Source organism: Alligator mississippiensis, chromosome 9 (genome assembly GCF_030867095.1).
Source record: "Alligator mississippiensis isolate rAllMis1 chromosome 9, rAllMis1, whole genome shotgun sequence".
NCBI classification, from domain to species: Eukaryota; Metazoa; Chordata; order Crocodylia; family Alligatoridae; genus Alligator; species Alligator mississippiensis.
In genome coordinates, this window is record NC_081832.1 from 3,994,237 (window position 1) to 4,014,148 (window position 19,912).

A 19,912-nucleotide genomic window follows, 5' to 3' on the forward strand; every position below is an offset into this window, starting at 1 on the left:
GATTAAAGCTGCGCTTCATCTTTCAAGTGAGGATTACTTTCAGCGAGCCGATGTCTCACTCAGTGTAATGCTCCTGTCTCTCGAGACGGACGGATGCCTACAAGAAGCAGCAGCAGACTTCCATAAGACTGCTGAATAATATTTAGCTAGAGGTCTAAGCCATTTAATTTTTAAGAACCTCTATCTTGGGTTTTGCGGGGTGCCTAGCAACCAGGCTCCAAAATCTTGGGTTAGTCCGGGTTAAGATTTCAGGAGTTAGCCGTGCACGCTTGCCAACGGTGCAGTTGCAAATAGCACAGTTGCATGTACAAACTCTATCACGATTAGCCATGTGTATGCACAGCTAAACAACTTGTGGGTAGTCAGAAGAATATGCACATTTAAATGCACGGTAATGTACACCCTCTGCTTTGTGAGTCTAAGTTTTGTTGAAACTCTGCACTGATCCTTCTTGCCTCTTGCTACTTGTACAAAGGCCGCTTTGTTCATGGGATGTCCTCCTCTTTGTGTCAGTCCAGTTTCAGAAGCAATAGCCTGAGAGCAGTCAACACTGTGGAGGCAGAAGAAGCTGGCACAGGATAAAGCAATAGCAAACGAATTGCAATTAAGTCTTCGTATTACTAGTATCATCACAATTTGGTGTTGTTATATGCTGATGGATTATTGGCCACGCAGTGTCATCTAGTAACAGTTCCCTCTGTATCACATCGGTAAAAGCAAGGCCTAGCACTACACCATGTTTTATGCTGGTGTATAAGTGTTAATATGGCAATGTAGGCAGAAGTGGATAAGGCCTGGGATGCCTGCTCAAACACAGTCCATTGCACTCTATATTTTCTAGTGCATTGTCTAGTCTAGTTTAATTTAATACATCTCTAGTCATGGGGCTTTCAGCATTCCTGGGAAGAGATGATCCCATTGTTCAGTAATCAGATATACAGTGAAACTGGGAGGGTGACCCCAGTATTGCTCCAAAAACAGTAGAAATGGTATTAAACTCCGTGCCACTGTACCCAACTAGAGAACACGGCATTGCTCCCACTGTAAGAAATTGCATTTTTAGCGCTTTCTACCACTGCTCTCAGCAACCAGTTACCCACAGCCATGGCTGATAAATCAATCACAAGCAGACAAATATGAGAGATTCATCCTGGCTGTTTCTGAACATTTCAATACCATTAATGCTACTGTTGGCTCAACCCCTCTGGCAAATCCAACAGCTTGAACCACTTGACTGTGCTTCTTAATCCTGTTGTAGGACATCAGTTCAGTTGCAGCAGCTGCCCAATTCAAATGTTTGTAGATAATAAAGGAAATGGGCATGAAAGAGAGGATGATCGATTTACAGTCTGGTTTGGGGACTATAGTTTTGAAACTCTGCACCCATACAAAAATTCAATGCGAGTGGGGAGGGGGGAATACACATTTGGCGGTCAAATTGCAGTTCATATATAGAAGATTCAGGCCGAGGTCTCTGAAGGAAAGTACTGTGCAAGCAGCCCATCAACCAACCGTCATGGGATGAAATCTGTGTTTGGAGACAAAGACAGGAATATCAATGCAAAGTACTCAAAATATATCTCTCCTCCCTCCTTCCAAATCTCCTGTCATGCACCAAAGCTTTTCTGTGTTTCTTAATGTGCTTGAATCTTCCTGTATGACTCACAAAGGTATATTTAGGAATTGTGACATCTGTCCTGTGCAACGTACCACGAAAATACCCCAAGGAACACGGACTGGAAAGGGGCATTCTGGGTCATCAAGTGCAGTCCCCAGCTATAGGAGGCAACCACCTCCTAATCCCTTTACTGAACTGCCCATGCTTTCAGTGGATAAGATGCACCAATTTGATGAAGGACTGAGCTTGGTGGCTAAGTATGGAGGAAAAAAAATCTTTCTTGAGAGACGGCCATCATGATGATGAAGCAGAATCATCTTTTTAAAGTAGCAAAGTAGATTTTTAAAGTGGTTGGGATAGATGGAGAACCAAGGAAAGAAGCCCTGGGTCAGCTGAAAAGCTGGGTGCAAATACTGTCCTGAAGCAGAAGTCTTGTAGCACTTTCCTTTGCTTTACAGACACGAAGGGGCTGGGAAAAGAGGATGAGACCAAGACCATCCTGGAGACTCCCCATGGTCAGTCATGTACGACTTGGCTCATTTAAACACTATACCTAGGCTGACGAAAAACATGTCCAGCCCAAAGGGAGCATTTCAAGTGCTCTTTTGAAATGCAGTTATTGCTAGGCCTACTGGCCACCCCTTATTAAATAATAGCTTTGCAGAATGCACATATACCGCAGGAGAGCTCTTCACCCTTGGCAGGCCATTATAAAAGAAAACAGTACAGAGGCCAGCGGCTTGCAGAAGCCAGGTGCAGGCAGTTCCCAGGAAGAATTCCCCCATGCCCTTCGTGAGATATGAAACAGGGAGCGTATCAAAGCTGATCTAATTCTCCTTTTCATGCAATCCAAGTCCTGTGAGAGTTCCTCTAGTCTACAGCATAATGTCTTGTGTTAAAAGGGGGGGAAAAATATTTGAATGAGATGTGGCTATCTAAGTAAAGAGCAGAGCTAGGCAGTCAGACTCAGTGAAATGACCCAATGTTGAACATTCAGCATCCAGTCGGAGCCCCTTTTATCTTCGTGGCTTGATCAAGCATATTAAGGGCTTAGGAAAAGGATGTTCTTCAGGACTAACTGTCCTTGAAGAAGAGCCCAGAGGGGATACAGCTGTCAAAGACTGCTGAGCCAGGAAGCTGAAGATGCCTGTATAGAGCAGAGTCTAAATTATGACCTTTTATATTTAAAATAATTGGGACTTACCTCTGGTACTCGCCCCATAGCATCCAGAGAGATCGCAGCCCCCTGGATAGCCAGGCTCCCCTGGCTGGCCTCTGTCACCAGGAAAGCCCCGTGGGCCAGCACTTCCAGGGGCCCCGTTCGGACCTGGTTTCCCTACCACGGCTTCTCCTGGTGGTCCTAAAACATAAGCAGCTCAGGATCTAACTTTGGCTGTAGCTGGGCAATACCTATTTTCTGCTGTCAGCTTGTGACTCTGTTGCTAATTACCTGTGAGATGTTTCCTTCCTGTTGTGAAAGGATTAAGCTGAAAAATCTCTGCATACTAATGAAGGGATGGGGACCACTTCCTCACTTCCCAGCCTCTCCTTGCCAGCACCAAAAGACCTGCATGAAGTGGCCACTATCATTCTGGGTGGGGAAGCCTAGAAAGGACATACCCGTCTTGCCCCTAAGAAAGCTTCCAGCACCTGCTGAGCAGGAGATTAAGATGTGGGAGTCCAACCAGGTTTCACTGAAAACTGCTGATCAAGAGATGCTGGTCCAGCTTTTTATGCTGTTGCATCTCAAGCACAGACATGAAAACCCATTGCAATGGTATTTTCTATTGGGTTCTCTTCTTGGACCCTGCATTTACCCAAATCATACAACTAAAGCAGATGGGAACAGAGCCAGATTGTCAAAAAGCCTTCCACTTCATGGGCCACATCCTCAGCTCATTTTATATCATCTGAGCATCAGAGTCTGTGTGCCCAAAACCTGCCTCTGCATTGGCAAAATGATCACTCTCTGCACAGACCATGCAGCTAACACGCAATGACCTAATATATGCACTGGGAACTGGTACCTACAATCCAACAACTGTGTAGGAAAGCGGGGGTCCTTGGAAAGCATTGCCCACTGGGTCCCAGGAAGAGGGGAACTGCAAAATTGGATAGGACCTGTGAATGGTCTAGTGCGGTATTCTCTCTCTGACAGTGGTGAGATGTTTCCCATGAAGAGGAAGCAAACCTCAAAGTAGACACATTCAAGTTCATCTGCCCCACTTGGAAGTCTTACAGAGCTGAAGGTTGCTTTGCACCTGGCATGTGGTTGTTGCAATACAAGAGCTGTTTGCTCAACACCCTTCTGCACCCTGGATGAAAACCCAAATTGCCCCTGAAGTAAATGGACTAAATTCCCTTACCTGCTCGTCCCCTGGGTCCTTGGACCCCTTCCCGATTTGCTCCAGGCATCCCCTTTGCACCCCTTGGTCCTGGTCCTCCTGTTTGAGGATGAGAAATAGGAGCTTCATATATTACCCTGAATTAATGCTATCCCTTATAGCCTTTCCATCAGGCTGCCCTTATGTTCCATGATGATTAAGGGACTTGCAAGCTATTTGTACTACTCACAGTCAGTGTATCATTGTCATTGTAGCTCTTAAAAAGGATCACAGTGAACTTAAGATTTTATGGCTATTTGTCATAGTTTTATATTAAAAAACTGAATAACTTCCCACTATTATTTACAAGGCACTGGGCTCAAATCTTTCAGGTAGGGCTGGCTGGAAAGGAATTTTTTCATCTTGGAAAAACATTGGGAGATTTCAATGTGTGTTTTCCTTCTGGGGAAGAGTAAAAGTGAGATATTTAGTTATTTTTTTGCAAAGTCTCACTAGCCTGGAGCTTAGGACACGGGCCTGGAATGAAGGTGGCCCCAGTTCAAGCACTTGGACCAGCTCAGGAAAGAAAAAGCGTGGGTTTGAACTTGGGTTTCCCAATGCCGTCAGCTTAAGAGTCAGTCCTGGATCTTCCCAATGCAACAGTCATGCAAAGCAATATATTTCTGTGAGTGCTTAGTTTTAATGGAGGCATTTTTATGAGACTCTCTGGACCTGCTCTATAGTCTGGACTGTTTTTCCCTGGGACGCATTGCCTCCCGTGTCCTCATTTGACATGCTGGAAATATCTGCAGGCTGCTACATCACTGTTCCTCTTAGCTGTCATTTTGATAAGTTATATATATATATATATATATATATATATATATATATATCCAGGCCCAAACCAAATGACCAGGGGGTTGGAGACCTAAATAAGCAGTGCACTTTTCAGAGGGGTTAAAAGGCCACCAAAGTCAATGGGGTTTGGGTTAATTTTGTTGAGATGATCCCAAGAGACATCGGTTGTTGTCATAACATCCAAGCAACATTTCTATTGCCCACTCTATCAAGAACTAGCATTGTCATCACACACTTGCACAAGAGACATGTATTTGAGCCTGGGTCTTCCCATGGGAACATGAGCTTGAGAGAGGCATCACCCAAATATTTTAGAGCTTAAACCACAGAAATTTTAAAGTCCAGTTAAGTCTACCGAGTCCAAGGGTGCTGCTGTATGACCTAAGTTTCCTCCTTCCTCTATCCTGTCAGATAGTCATATCCTTGGCTATTGCAATAATGAGTCTGGGGCTCAGAGGAAAGGGAAGATGCAGAGTTTTAACTGTGGAGGGAAAAGGATGCTTCTGAAATAACCTTGCTATCCCCCAAAACATCTATGGAGGAGATGCTCACATGTGTGCTCCAAGTAGGGGGGATGATAGGGAGCCAGAAATAATGACGCAGTGTCTTCCCCGAGATATCTTGACAGATTCAGGTTGCTGCGTGATCCGCAGGCTGAAGCATGCCAATTAAACCAGAAACCTTGATTTCTGACTATAAATGGATGGAAATGCCACATTATAAAGCATTGCCAGAAAGGAGGGGGAGACTTAAAATCCGTCTTTGTGCATGCACACCTCCTCCTCCACCTTTAACAAGGATGCTTGTGCCTCTTTGGAATTGAATCCGAAGGGGTTTTCTACCAGCACCTCCTTATTGTGGCCATTGTGCAGTGGTGGTTGCTAGGGTGGCTGTGTGGTTGTGATGTGTCCTACAATAAAATAAATGTTCTTATGCCGCTTCCTTGCAAATGCAGCAGCTCTTGCTTTGGGGGGCAATGAGGGCAAAGATGAGAGCATGGCCTCTCTGAAGCAAGCGCTTCTCCGAAGGCAGCCAGCAAGTGCTTTGCCTGCTGAGCACTGCGATAAGAAGATTTGCCTTTTGTTCTCAATCCTTTGCTTGAAAATGCCCTGGCCAAATGCTGACATCTTTGCTTAGTCCTTACATGGATTTCAATGAGTCTTGTGTTGGAAAGGATTTTGGGATTTGTCCCTGTCTGCTTGTCTGAGCTGGTTTGAGAAGGCTTTTCATGGGGTCCTGCACCACACGGAGTAGAACAAGAGCCTGCCTTGGACAGAGAGTACTTTTGCAGGGACAGAGAGGGTCCACTTGGTTTTGCTCAATATTTATGATCTGTTAGTGCCCAGGTGCCTCAGTCAGGACAGCAGCTCAATTGGGCTGGGCACACTACTGACACACACACAGATAGTTGCCAACTCTTTGAGGTAGGGCTGTAAGACAAGTGTGAAAGCAATGGATGGGAGGAAAAGGCATAATCGGATATCCCCAAGGAGTCAGCAGCTAAGACGGGTGATAAAGCAATAGATGAAAGGAAAAGGCGCACATAATCAGATCTCTGAGTCTATCCTACACCATCAAATATTGCTTGGGCCACAGATGAGGCTCCACTATCCACATCCATCCTAGTTATTTATTACCATGTCATCAAGGCCTGAGTCTTCCCTTTGGAAGTCCAATGTGACAAATGGGACTGATGGAAATAATCCTGTCCAAAAGCATGCCACGGCAGACACACTGCCTCCAGTCTTAACGTGAGGCCCGGCTAATTTTGAGGCAAGGAGTTTTGGAGAGGGGGGTTGTTTTAAAGGTGGATAAGGAGTTGTTGAACCTGCTGCTAACTCTCTGCATGTATTAAAAATTACTCCTTGTAATTCAGACCTCTAGCCATGCTTTTTGGATTTCCAGCTTTCGGCCTTTTTCTGAAGATGGAAGAGCGTGTTTAAAAGGAGGAGTTTGTAGTGTGTGCATGTGTAAAAGTGCTGATGAACAAATCTCATTCAAGGTGATAAATGCAGTTGCCATCTTGCCAGTTCACAACCTCATGAACAAGCCCCACTAGCTTCTGAACATCCCCCACTAGCTTGTGTGTTGAAATCAGTTCACATCCTAGACTCACTTTTTATTTGCTTTCCTCTTTCCTAATAGATGAATTGGGAGCTGCTTGGATTCTCATTAGATTTGTTCCCTCATAACTAATAATTAACTGTGCCTCTCTGCTGTGCTGCGTAGTCGGCTGCATGTTACTTTGGGCTACGTTCTCAGCAAAATCCAGATCTGGAGCACTGCGGTAATGTCTTGCCCATTAGCCTTTAGCTGCCAATTTTCTTGGTCTTCAGGGGTTTTGCTTTTCTTTAAATTTAATCTTCAGTCCTGCCACACACAGTTTGTGGCCAGTTTTGAGGCTGGCTCTTTTGTTTGCTCTGACATCCTGAAGAGTTGATCTAAAGTGACCATCTACATACCGGAAAGCAATCTAATGCCTCAGGGCCTGTCTCTGGAGAAATTCAGGTTAGTTTATGGGACATCTTTTTGTGAACAATTAATACTTCTTGTGTGTGCATAGTGTTTTACCAACGAGAAGCCCTGATGCCAGGCCAGGTTGTAGCAGTCTTTCCCCATTACGACCCGCCCCATCCCTTGTTTCTTCTGTTCCACTGCTGTCATCCACAACGCTGGCATTGAAATTCCTCATTACTAAACAGGTGTCATGCTTGGAAATACCGTCAGAGTTTGCAGGCAGTTGCCGTTGTCGGCTAGCACTGAGCATTTGATACCTGCCACTTTCATTTATCAAGTTCGAAATCTAGCTTGGAGCAATGGACTGTCAATTGGCTCCCAGCCTCCAAGAGATTTCTGTTTTGGAGGGCCTAATTAATGCTCTTCTCTCTCGGTAGAAACCATCTTGCGTAACGCAACAATATTGCAACTCTATTTTCCTTTTTAATTGATTTTTTTAACAGGTTTTAATCATTAATCTTTGCTTACTTGAAGGCTCTTGAGTTTCTATCACTTCATTTTGTTGTTCGCCTGAACATCTTTTGCTGTCGGAACTGCTGTAATAATGTTCTGCAAACCTATTTTCATAACCTGCTTTAGTATTGATGGCCTGTGCTCATCCATTACATGGGTAAGTTAAGTTATTTCCCAGTATTGCTGCCTGATACCCAAGTGGGATGAAGGTTCGTGGTTGTGCAAAGGACAACCATGTTCTGCCTTTCATTAGTCGGTGTTTCCAAAAGCACAAGCACTGGTTAAAGAAAACCTCTCTCCATACCTCTTTCTCCTGGATACCCGTCTTTGCCTGGCAGTCCCAGGAAGCCATCTTCTCCTCTTTCTCCTCTGCTTCCAGGGGGACCTGCAAGACCCGGCAGTCCCGGCTCTCCTGGCATCAACTTCTCATCCCACATGGGGACTGGCTTCCTGGTATGTTCATGGATGAATGAGTCAAACTTCAACACGTGAGCTAGGAAAGCAAGTCACAGCGTGAAGCATCAGAGGAGAGGCTCAGCTGACCAAAGACTTTGTGGCACAGCAAGAGACGGTGGGCTAGATTCTCGCGTGTAGAAATGGGAGTAGCTTCAATAATGTTGACAGCTACAGCTGATCCGCAGCAGTTAAGGATCGAGCTTTGCACAGTGACACTTTAAACCTCTTTGGATAAGACAAGAGCATTTGACCAAATTCTTTCAACGGATTCAGAAAAGGTTCAAACCAACCCAACAAAATTTGGGACATTCGGATGGAAAGCAATGTGGGAACAAGTTATCTTAAAAAACTTTAAATACAAATCATATCGGGTACTACTAAATTGTTGGTCCAAACTGTAATGATCATGAATTGAAGGGGAAGACTCTGCGGAGGAATGGCCTTGCTATCTGACTTTGAGAAAAAATACTTGATCTCTCTGTGAGTCAGGCTCTCGCTGAAAATCTCCAGAAAAAACTCATATTTCCTTTTGCATTCAAAGGTGAGTTTACTTTATCCTAACTGCATCATCTGAATTGAGCTGTCCAGGTTAGATAAATCCCCCCAAAGGAAAAAAAAAACTAGTCCCCTATTACGTTTCTCCTCTGCTTTGTGATGGATTAAGAGAAATCGCTGCAATTTTCTTTGAAACTTGATTCTTTAAATCTAAGCCGTCTTCTATGGGAAAGAAAAATGCTGTACAAGGCTGGAAACATCGATGCCAAACAATATTTCATAAGCTTTTCTGCTAATGCAAGCTAGTAAAAAAACTGCATTGCTTTGAGACTCTTATGTGAGCTTCCTGCCTGACATAATGCTCATCATTTCACAGGATCAAGATCTCTGGGTCTCGTCCAAAGCCTGTTGAAGTCAATGGATCGTGGATTAGATTCTTAATTCAGTAGCAAAGCAGCAGGTACAGGACAGCACTGACTACCCCCGGAGCCGCACCAGGGCGTACTTACTCTGAATCATCCGCTCACAAGCCTGGCTAACTAGCTGGTAAATTGTGGCCAGAGACTGTGGTTCACCCTAAAGGGAAAAGTGAAAAACAATTGCTTTTGAAATCAGGTGGCTGCAATAATGCACATTCCCCGAGAGCACAGGGCAAGGCCTCAGGGACAGGCTCTTGCCACCAACCGGAGCGACTGAGATTATTAAACATCTGCAGAGGTCTCCTTACTTATTTATCAATAATCTCCGAAGCAGTAAAATTGTAACACTGGCAATTGTTTTTCCTGGCACTGAAACATTGACTAAATAAATTTCCATTGTTAATACATGAGATGATACACAAAATTTATTCCCTTTTCTTAGTAAATTTTTATATAGCCTGCAGTCTGGGAGAAGAGCATCTAGCCCATAACTCAATATTCTGCAATACTTTAAGAAAACTAATATGCTCACATATTACAGTTTTATGGCTTTCCGTCTGAATCTTTAATGAATGAATATTGACTCTTACTGTTATTACATTCAGAATAAGCAACTGATATCAGAGTTTACTTTTTTTTTTTTTTAAGTTTCTGCAGAGCAGGAGCAAAAGTCCTTTAAAAAAAAAAAAAGGAAGAAAACTTGGAAATAAACACTGGCACTGTCCATAAAAATTCATAACTAGATCAAAATTGAATCCTTCCAACCCCATTTATAAAACATCCATCTCTGGCTGGATCAATGCGCAGTCCTACACAAAATTAAATAAACCTGGGCATGGTGCCCGGGGGGGGGGGAAAGAGCAAACGCATCAAAAAAAACAAGTTCTTAAAAGGAAAAAGCTGTAAGAGGAGGCTACCCCACCCCATCTCCTCCCCGCACGCCCCACACCTGATCAGGTACCAACCTGAGACAAAAGCTCTACCCGGGGTCTAACAGACATCTTCAAAGGGGGAAGAGTATTGAGGAGGTTTCTAAGAGCCTAAATCACAGTGTTTTAACCTCAGTGGACTCTTGGTCACATCCTGAATGAGACATGTCCATGCCAAGCTCTGCATTTACATCCGTTACAGACATGATTTGCATTTTGCTGGTTTTTATACGTGTTTCATCAACTGACTATTTACGGGCCCGGGCAAGACGTACGTGGATACACTGGTGCCCTGTACAACCTGGAAGCACCCAGGTCAAGCAGCAAAGGGTAAATGTTTCAAAAGCAGCTAAGTGACTTAGAAGATGAAGCCCCATTACCTTTCACGGAGATGCAGGTTTCCAGATCGCTTCAGTCGATCATGAATCTGGGACTAGATTCAAATCACTCTAGGCATGTCTACACGTGCATTTACTGCGCAGTAACTTACTGCAGTTTTTAGACCAGCGTCTACATGTGTAGGCATTACTGTGCGGTAACACTGTGTGCGCTCCAACTTCGGAGTAAAGTTACTCCCAAGTCAGAACACACACACAGTGTTACTGCACAGTAGGGCATCTACACGTGCCTTATTGCGCAGTAACTAAGTGGGCATAAATTTGCTATCTGCATCATGCAGGTAGCAAATTTACACCCAACTCAGCATAAGTCACCATAGTTACTGCACAGTAGGGGTGTGCACATGTAGACATGTGCTTGCACTGCACAATTACTTCTGGTTACTGTGCAGTAACTGTGCACATGTAGAGATGCCCACTGGGCATCTAAAGCTCCCTAAGGCACCAGGGAAAAGTCTCCGCTTGATGTACAAGATCAGCTTCTCAACTGATGGAAATCCACTGATTTCAATGGAGATGTCTATCCAGTCCCCAAAGTGGAGTTATGAATTAGCTGATTATTATAATCAACTCCACTCCCCAGTAAAAAAAGATTTTTTCTTTTTTAATTTATTACTCCTATGGAGACTAGCTCTTGTCCGACTGTTGCAGAATTATAGCAGTTTTGCCCAGAGCAAATGTCTCAGGGGAATGGAAAGCCAAGGGGCCATAGGCAAATGAAGTGGTTCAGCTTCACAGCAGCTTAACCACAAGTGTCACGGGTGTCCCCTCCAGTACTGTGCACAGCACCAGAAGTGCGTGATGCAAAGAGCTCCAGAAGATGCACTCACCTTCTCGCCCCTTTCTCCTTTGGGACCAGGCAGCCCCTGCAGAGAACAGGAAGAGAAAATCAACACTTCTTAAGAGAAGGTGGGAGACGGTGAAAAATAAAAATATAAAGTCAATTGAATGATAGAAAGTCTATTTAGTACTTTGCTTTGTCCTTCTCCAGAGAACAGCTCCAGAACATTTTGCACGCAGGTTTTTACAAGCCGACTCCCAGGTGAGAGCCTGTTCTATTTATTTATTTATTTTTTACTGGGTCTGATTTTTTTCTGAACACTTTCAAACTCCAAAGATGATCAGCTATGGCAATGCACTTTGCTACCATTCATTTCTGCTTATGATACAAGTCTCATTAAGCACTTGAGAGGGCTCCAAACATGGAAGAAACTTACAGTTGGTCCAACGTCCCCTGGAGGTCCTTTCTCTCCGCCGCCGCCACGAGAGCCTGCCATCCCTTGGAAACCCTGCAGACATTCGTTTCGAGATGCAGCTACAGAGACAGCCAGTTCCTTCCAAACTTTCTTCCTCTGCTGTTTGCGCCTCCGCCCACCCCACCTCCTCCCCACCGGGACTCTGAGGACACCAGTACATTTAGTTTTGAGGGCTCGGGCAAGGGCACTGCACCCTTAGGGTTCATGTCAGTGCAGCATCCAGCCATGAGTGCCATGTTAAGAGTATATCATGTGTGAGTCATGTTCACATCATTTCCTATTACCGTCTCAATTATGGTCAAGGAAACAGAGCTGAGTTGTGCCCAACTGCAGTGTGGGTTGGATTTTATTTTTTTTTACCCTTCAGGTTTTAGCATTTCATTACATATTCAGATTATTTTAGTCTTAGCCCACAGCACATCCTTTATTATTATTATTATTTTTATTATTATTCTTCTTTGGACTGCTCATGCCTCCTCTTTCTCTCTTATAACTATTGCACTTCCCTCTTCAGAGCAACGTCATTAGTAGAGATGATTTTTTTAACAGGAAAAAAGCCTGCCTGCCTTACACAATGCGTCTCCCCACATGTCTCTCTGCAATGGATAGGATGATATACTAAAACAGCCACCAGGAATTTGCTATTCCTCTTTGTAATTTTGGTTGGATTCCAGTGGCTGGTGCCGAACAACTATGAGGCCTCTGAGAAATAAGAGTTTTCAATACAATTACATAAGAGATGCCAGACTAGGTCAGCCCACAGGTCCACCCAGCCCTGCCCAAGCCTCTCGCAGTGGCAGAAAGGGGATGATAAAGGAAAGGAGTGTTTACACAGGGCCTATCCAGACTGATCCATCCCTTGCTCCTCTTCTACTCCAGCTTTCAGTATCCAGAAGCCAAGGCAGCCCTAATCTGAAAGCTGTCTTGCTATCATGCTTGATACCTTTGGGTGCACAGATCCTGATTGCATGTGTCCAGGTCCATTTGACCTTGGCTAATTCTTAGCTCTGCTATCATGTTGGCAAAAAGGATGTTCTCTGTGTGAAGCACTTCAGCAAGCCTTGGGAAACCATTTTTGCCTCCTGCTCCCAACATGAGACAAGGCATGTCGTGGGACCATGTGAGCGAGTGCGGCAGTGAAGGTGAAGCAGAAGCAATGTCGCTCCGCTGGATGGGAACCAACAAGGCATCCGTCTTGGGCTGGCTGGCATGGACCCAATGCAAAGTCAAGGGTAACTAATGTGCTGTGGTTTCCTGCAGGGCTCCCTGGCACAGTTTGGAGGTGGTGTAGACCAACACTTCCTCTGCTTCCTACATGTGCCTTCAGGATGTAAGTCCTTACTCCCAGGGGGTTGTGAAGTGGAAGGGATCTGTGCAGAGTCCCAGGCTCCAACCTCATGAGGACCCAGGTCAGAAGGAACCAGCAGAAGCTGAAAGCTCCTGTTGTGTGGACAAGCTTCCCTTCTGTGTATGGGACTCAACGTGTGCTCTTACCCTTGGTCCGGGTGGTCCCGGAGGCCCAGCTGTGCCCTCCAGTCCTCTCACCCCCTGCAAAGGCAATAGTGTGTTAACAAACGGGGGTGAACAGCTGTGCTGGGAGGGGAGGACACAGGCTTGCACCAGCTAACTCCACAGGCCACTGAACAAGAGCTTGCAGGAGAGGAGACCCAAAGGAACAAGGATGCCGCAGCCACTCCATGGAAGAAAGCTCACCCCAAACTGGAGCAGCAATCCACCCCCCTTACAGCCTGCCAGGTACAAACACAATCAGGAAGGAGAAAAAACATCCAGGGACTGGTTGACAGCAAAAGCACCAGGCTTCCCCCAAGAACCTAGGGAAAGAACAGGCCTCCAGGGCTCTTTGCAAGGTGTGGGGTCGTTGGCAGGTGTCTCCCCAGCACCACACCCAGGAGCAATTTCCAGGAACTGTTGCATATGCCCCAGACCCAAAAACTTGGCCTCAGTTTGGGCTCCTAAGTCCATATTTAGGCACCAAGAAGTAGATCAGTTTTCAGGGCTGCAAAGCCACTCCTATCTGAAGCTCAGGGCTGTGTGTTTTACCTTGGCTCCCTGAAGGCCATCTCTGCCTGGAGCTCCCTGGACACCGGGAATACCCTGTAAGAGAGCAGCTAGTCAGGTCTGGTGTCCAGCTCTTACTTCCTCCTTTACAGATCTGCACTGGGATATAAGGACAAGGAGGGCAATGGGGTATGGGCATACAAGATATGTCATTGAAACACTCGCTCTGTTTTTAGGTGCCTGGGCTCTTTCACTGCCGTTAAGGACAAAGCTTCCCTTTCTCCCTTCATCACATCAGACATTTAAGTAGCTAAGCATTGTATGGGTCCAGTTGCATGTTCTTTGACCCATTCGAGCAGGGGGCTAGACTGCTCAGAGCTGTTCTGAACTCCTCTATAGGTTCAGTCTCCCCAAAACCAAGTATCTGTGATGAGTTTGCCCCTCTGTGAAATGGGCATAATACTTGCCAAGCACAGGGCACATTTGCACTGGCACAGCCCTGGCGTGTGTTTGGCTGAGTGAGGTCAATACCAGTAGAAGGTATTTTTATCCTCGTGGGGTTTCAAAGCAGAGAGGGTCAGTAAGGAAAGCGAACCCCCTTGCTGATACCCTCCAGCAGGAAAGCAGGTGGATCCATCCTTGAGATGATTCAAAGGAGCATCTTCCATTATTACCTGCATGCCTGGGATTCCTGTGTCTCCTTTCTCCCCTTTGATCCCTGGTGGTCCCTTCAGTCAAAATACAGCAAAATAATTACATATACTCTGCCGCTTTCTTCCCTGCTCTGGGCGACTCATTGCAACAGCCCAAGAAACCTCCCTGCAGCCTTCAAATACAAAGTGCCCTTCAAATGCAACCGTCCCTGCACCCTTCAAATGCACACTTCCAATGCAAAGTGACTTCTGCTCACTGGGGTATCACCACAATCTCCGTACCTCTGAATTTTGCCTGGGCCTCATAGCAAGGCAGGCAGGAGCGTATGCAATGTGTATGCCCAAAGGTGGGAGGTATGCCATAGATCTCCACCCGCTGCCTTGTCTAAGCATGGTCACTGCACAATCACCCTTTCTGGGGTCTTGAAGGGAACCTCCAGGTCAGAATAGACTTCACCCCAAATAATTCAATTGAGTGCTTTGCCAATACAAGAAAAACTAGTGCCCCTATGGCAGCTGCTAGCAATGAGGTTGTGGGCCCTGATGTGGACAGGCTTCCGGTGCTCTTGTCACCCTGTCCCTTTAGAAAACCCACTAAGGTACTGCATAGCACAAAGAGACAGAAAGCCGTGAGCTCTCACATACCACTGGACCTTGCACGGTGATTCCTTGGGATCCCGGAGAGCCTTGCTGTCCGCCAGGACCCTGGGGGCCGACCTGTCCAGGAGGGCCTGGCTCACCCTAAAAGCAAAGATATGACACAGGAAAGGAAGGCATATTTGTGCCTTCCAGCTGCACAGAGCAGCTATGGCAAAAGGCAAGAGCCCATGAATGCCAACTCATCACGTGCCCAGCTTTACCACCTTTGCCTTTGAAGTCCAAGGTGTTCATTCAGCTGCCTCCAAAGTCAATGGCAAAACTCCCCCTGATTTGCAGAGGTGCAGGCACAGCCCAGCCATTCAGCAAGTTAATCTAATGATTCGAGTTTGTCATAAAGGAGGAGGGGGAGAACCTTAGCTGAAAATTGCATCCATTTTTCATTGGCTTTTTCCTGACTAGCTCTATAACTATACGGTCAGCTTGCAAAGGGGAAAGCAGCACAGATAGCAATGATCCTGTCTCATGCAGGGGGTTGGACTAGAGGACCTCTGGAGGTCCCTTCCAGCCCTACTTCTCTAAGCGTCTATGAATCTATACCATGCTGACACTTATGTCATGCTCATCTCGGCTATTTTGCAGCAGAGATTTAACCTATTACTGGGATTTTTGCTGTAGTGCAACAATACCGACTCAGATACCTGACGCCACAGCAGACACCAAATCAAAGCAGGAAGAGCAGGAGAAGGATGAACACTTTCTGATGCAGCAAGGCTGCTTTCCTAAACAGTCACTTATCGGGTTAATTTACTTCCCCAATGCAACGAAATGCCTGCAAGAGTCTTAGAGCAGGTATCCTGCCTTAATCCATATTCCGTGGCAAAGAGAAGCCTGTTGGCCCTCAGCATGGGATAACAAATTGGTCATCCTCCATCTAATTACAGAGATTCTCATTGTCTGGTTTTTAAAATGCACCGATCCTGTTCTACGCGGCTGGATACAGCGAGAAGGCTACATCCCGAGTCAGCGGTGTCGGCTTAACCTGGACCTGGGACATGCAGACACAGCTGTATTGGAGAGCAGGTTTCAGTACGGGCCTCTCAGCTTCAAGCCACATGCAACAAAATCCAAACCCCAGGTCGTGTTGAAGGGCATCACTCACCTTGGGGCCTGGGTGCCCCTGCTCCCCTTGAGGTCCTCTCCGCCCCGGACTGCCCTGCCCATATGAGAGAAAGCACCAGACTGTGGTTACTGCCAAATACTCTCTGTCCTACCATGCACCTTGAAGCCCGGGAATGGGTTTGCAGAGCAGACTGGTCATGAAGGCTGTTAGGGTTCACATGCAAGTGGGGAAAGCTCCTTCCATACAGCCCCTGCCTGCAACCTTCCTGCCCCATACGCCCCCCAGGACTTTAGGTAAGTCCTGGGTCAAACTGTAACAAGCAGGTAGTGCTTACAAATCACATCACTCAATGGCATGAGACCAACATCAGGCCACTGGCCTTAGGGCATATTCAGTAACCTTGAACCAAGAAAATAAGGACGTAGGAATACCAGGAAACATTTCCTGATGATAATGAGACTCTACTCCTTGTTCTGAAAGTGCCTCTCACGAGGCTGAGTGGCTTCATCTCCATTTCAGACCTTTGCAGCAAGATGAGGATGAAGCGCGGGCTCCTACTTGCAAACACTCAAGAGCAGGCAGCTCTGCTGAACGTCCTCTTCAATCGAACACGGCGCGGGGGGGACTGAATCCACGGAGACCTGGCTTAGCTACGCATCTGCACAGCCCCTGGGCCTGGGAGGAAACTAATCCTCTCCGATGCACAGAACAACTGACATCTTAATCTGAAAGTTTCTATTCTTGATTGTAAACTGCAATGGATTTGGATGCCGTCAGTCTGACCAGGAGGCTTTGCTGAGGGCTCTTCCAGAAGTGCCCTAAAGCTCATTCACAGAGTTATCTGGACTTATCTCTGGCCAAAAGCAGCTCATTAAGGAGGATTGAATATGTCTGAGGTGGGAGGCATCCACACTCCCTTTACTCATTTGGAATCACTTGGACCATGGGAGGAAGTGCTCTTGCAATGATTATGTCAGTCAGGGTTTCACGTCTCATAACCATATTCCCTATGAGAACCATATTCATAAAACCTGCCTCTCTCCACAAGTGCACAGTATAGATATCATCTAAAATGACCAGGCAATGTGAGCTCGTAACTAGGTGGCAGTACACTGATAATGCAATGTGCTGTGCACTCCCATTTGGCATTAATAAACTAACGTTCCTTCTCAACTACGAGACTGCCCTCACCGCTGGATCATATCATCGGTTTGTTTTTTTTAGAAAGCTGAACAAGCTAAACCAAACCTACTAGCTGGGACAGGAGCAATTACTGTTAACATGGTTTAATAGCATGTAATCTCTGGGAATGTTGTTGTTTTGGGAAGGAAGCTTTGAGATAGACTCTGTTGCTGTTTGCTCAGGAAAAAAAAAATCCAACCGTGTTTTGCAAATGCAAGCGGTTCCTGCAGCTGCCAGTCACGGGGCACAAAGTTAGACTCTCAAGTTACAGCAAGGAAAGCTGAGGCTGGATATTAGGAAAACCTCTCACTAGGAGGGTGGTGAAGCACTGGGACAGGCTCCCCAGAGAGGTGGTGGAGTCTCCATCCTTGGAGGTTTTTAAGGCTCACTCAACAAAGCCTTGACTGGGATGGTGTAGCTGGGGCTGGTCCTGCTTGGAGCAGGGGGTTGGACTAGATGTGACCTCCTGAGGATCCTTTCAACCCTCATTATCTATGAGTCTGTGAATCTGCACCCCAAAGGATTTTATAAGCACTCAGTGTACCTAAAGGGTGAGAAGAAAAGCCAGAGTTGTAATGTTTCCCCTCTCTACCTGTGTGTCCTGAAATCTAGAGTGTGTGCTTTATTTTTTTGTCCGGCAATGCCTGCAAGACAGAAAGGGACAATTTTCCTCTCCCTTCATGTGCCTCACTTACAAGCCCCTTGCATCCAAGTCCCTGCCCTTTGCACATGGCTGTGACACGGTTTGCAGGCCACCAGCAAAACCTTAGGCAATGCAAGTAGATCGAATTGTTCCTGTGAAGGCTTGTACAGAACCAGGTTTTGTACTGGGGTCTCCTCGTGGGTTTGTGCACTTCAGAGAGCAGAGGTTTCACTAAAGCCTTAAGAGGCTCCCTGTTCTGTGCATTTAATCACAAATAAAAGGGAATAAGGGTTTTTTGCATTTCAGGTCTTCACAAAGCTCCCTATCTAGCTGATCTCTATAGACAGAACAAGAGGGCAGCTGGCCTTCCTCCCCTAAGAGGATTAGCATGGTATCGGGAAACACTCTCGCTGGTCCCAGCTGCCATTACCGCCCTGCCGGATTAGTGTTTGCACTTTGGCAGTGAGAGAGGAAATCAAAGCCAGGCCATGGTATGCTGCTGTATACAACTCCTCTGTAGAGAGGGGGTTGGACGCAGTGCCAGGAAGCCCTGAGACACTGGGGACATACAAAATCAAAGCAACATCTTTTTGTTTCAGCTACCATTTCTCCTCCCTCCAAAGGTGGGACATTCAGACTTCAGAGTAGCATTCTGGTCTGGTCCTGTATTTGCTTGGTGTGGGAATAGCAATCGCAGCGATACATCCCTGCCCACCAAAGCTGCAGGGTCTAAAATGACCAGGCACCCCTTCAATCAGGAGGTCACACAAGAAAAGGGAGAGGGGAAAAAAGACAAAGCCCTGCAGTGGCACATGCCATCTTTCGCTGCTTGTGTTCATGCTTCTGTGTGGCATTGGATTTCTTTTCCTATGCCCACCATGTGCCTGGGCTGCTGGAAGCACCTGCCCTTTGCCCCTGGCTATGCCGTGCCCCAGAAGCACTAAACCATAGAGCTGTGCATAGTTGTTTCTGGGGACAAACATGGAAAGCTGAACTTACAGGAGGCCCGGGGGGACCTGGCAGGCCTGGAACGCCGGACATGCAGGTACAGGCAGGAGCCAAAGCAGGACACGTCTCTTCATCTCTCTGAAGAAAGAGAACAAGCTTGTCTTAGTGGCTGTGTGCCCAGGTGCATGTTTCCCCTGCATTCAAAGCATGTGCACATGCATGAGTCTCAAGCTGATAACTACATGGCCTTAGTGTCTCAAGGGGGATATCATCACCTCCTGCGCCCCTCAAAACACCAGCATTTCCTTCTTGGTCCTACGTGATAAATTCCCCCGTTGGATGTCAGGGAGCAGAGAGGTCCTTTGTGTCTTACCAGTGCAGGGAGCTCACAACATCGGTCATCCTCTGCCCACAAAGCATTGCACACAACCTGCAAAGACTGCAGCTGGAACTGTGGAGCAAAGAGAGAGGTAGATAACACTCATGAGAAAAGCTGCAAAACCTACATCTATGTAGGCATGCCTAGCTATTCCACCACCCTGCATTGCTGAAGCTGGGGGCCCGATGAGAATACAAGCATAGAAAAAGGGTAAGACCGCGTGGATATCTCGATGATCCCTAGTACAGCAGTTACAAACCGAATGCAGAAACTATTTTATGCTTTTAGCAAGAGCTCACCCCTAATCTCATTAAGACAACAAAGGGAAGACTAGCTCGTTCTACCTGCCACCCCGCAGAGAGATCTAGGGGGAAAATGCATGTCGGCTCTTGGCTGCATGCTGCGGCAGTCAATTGCAAGAGAAACCCCTATGAATTCATTCATGTCTTTTGTTCCCCACTCCACTTTACACCAAGACACTCATTTGGTTGCAATTGGACCAGATACAGGTGCACAGCGATGTAGCACTTAGAAGGAGCACCCGGGAACTGTCTTCGGGTCTCCGAGTCAAGAGCCGTGCAAAGCGACACACCGGGCAAGACCCACACCCATAGCGTTGTGTTCCTGATTTATTCACACATCAAT

At 46.4% G+C, this 19,912-nt stretch overlaps 1 protein-coding gene across 1 annotated transcript in view; it reads right to left on the bottom strand.

Moving 5' to 3' along the window:
* Positions 1–1,137: 1,137 nt before the first annotated feature.
* Positions 1,138–19,912, bottom strand: part of COL20A1 (collagen type XX alpha 1 chain) — a 76,992-nt gene continuing 58,217 nt past the window's right edge. The window contains exons 25-38 of the mRNA XM_014609765.3: positions 19,262–19,339; positions 18,940–19,026; positions 16,155–16,208; positions 15,041–15,136; positions 14,417–14,470; positions 13,785–13,838; positions 13,218–13,271; positions 11,685–11,756; positions 11,298–11,333; positions 9,231–9,297; positions 8,075–8,263; positions 3,985–4,062; positions 2,823–2,978; positions 1,138–1,528 (exon numbers count right to left, since the gene is read on the bottom strand). Of these exons, the coding sequence (XP_014465251.2) occupies positions 1,515–1,528; positions 2,823–2,978; positions 3,985–4,062; positions 8,075–8,263; positions 9,231–9,297; positions 11,298–11,333; positions 11,685–11,756; positions 13,218–13,271; positions 13,785–13,838; positions 14,417–14,470; positions 15,041–15,136; positions 16,155–16,208; positions 18,940–19,026; positions 19,262–19,339 (1,089 nt within the window). The 3' untranslated portion in view covers positions 1,138–1,514. The remainder of the gene's footprint in view (positions 1,529–2,822; positions 2,979–3,984; positions 4,063–8,074; positions 8,264–9,230; positions 9,298–11,297; positions 11,334–11,684; positions 11,757–13,217; positions 13,272–13,784; positions 13,839–14,416; positions 14,471–15,040; positions 15,137–16,154; positions 16,209–18,939; positions 19,027–19,261; positions 19,340–19,912) is intronic.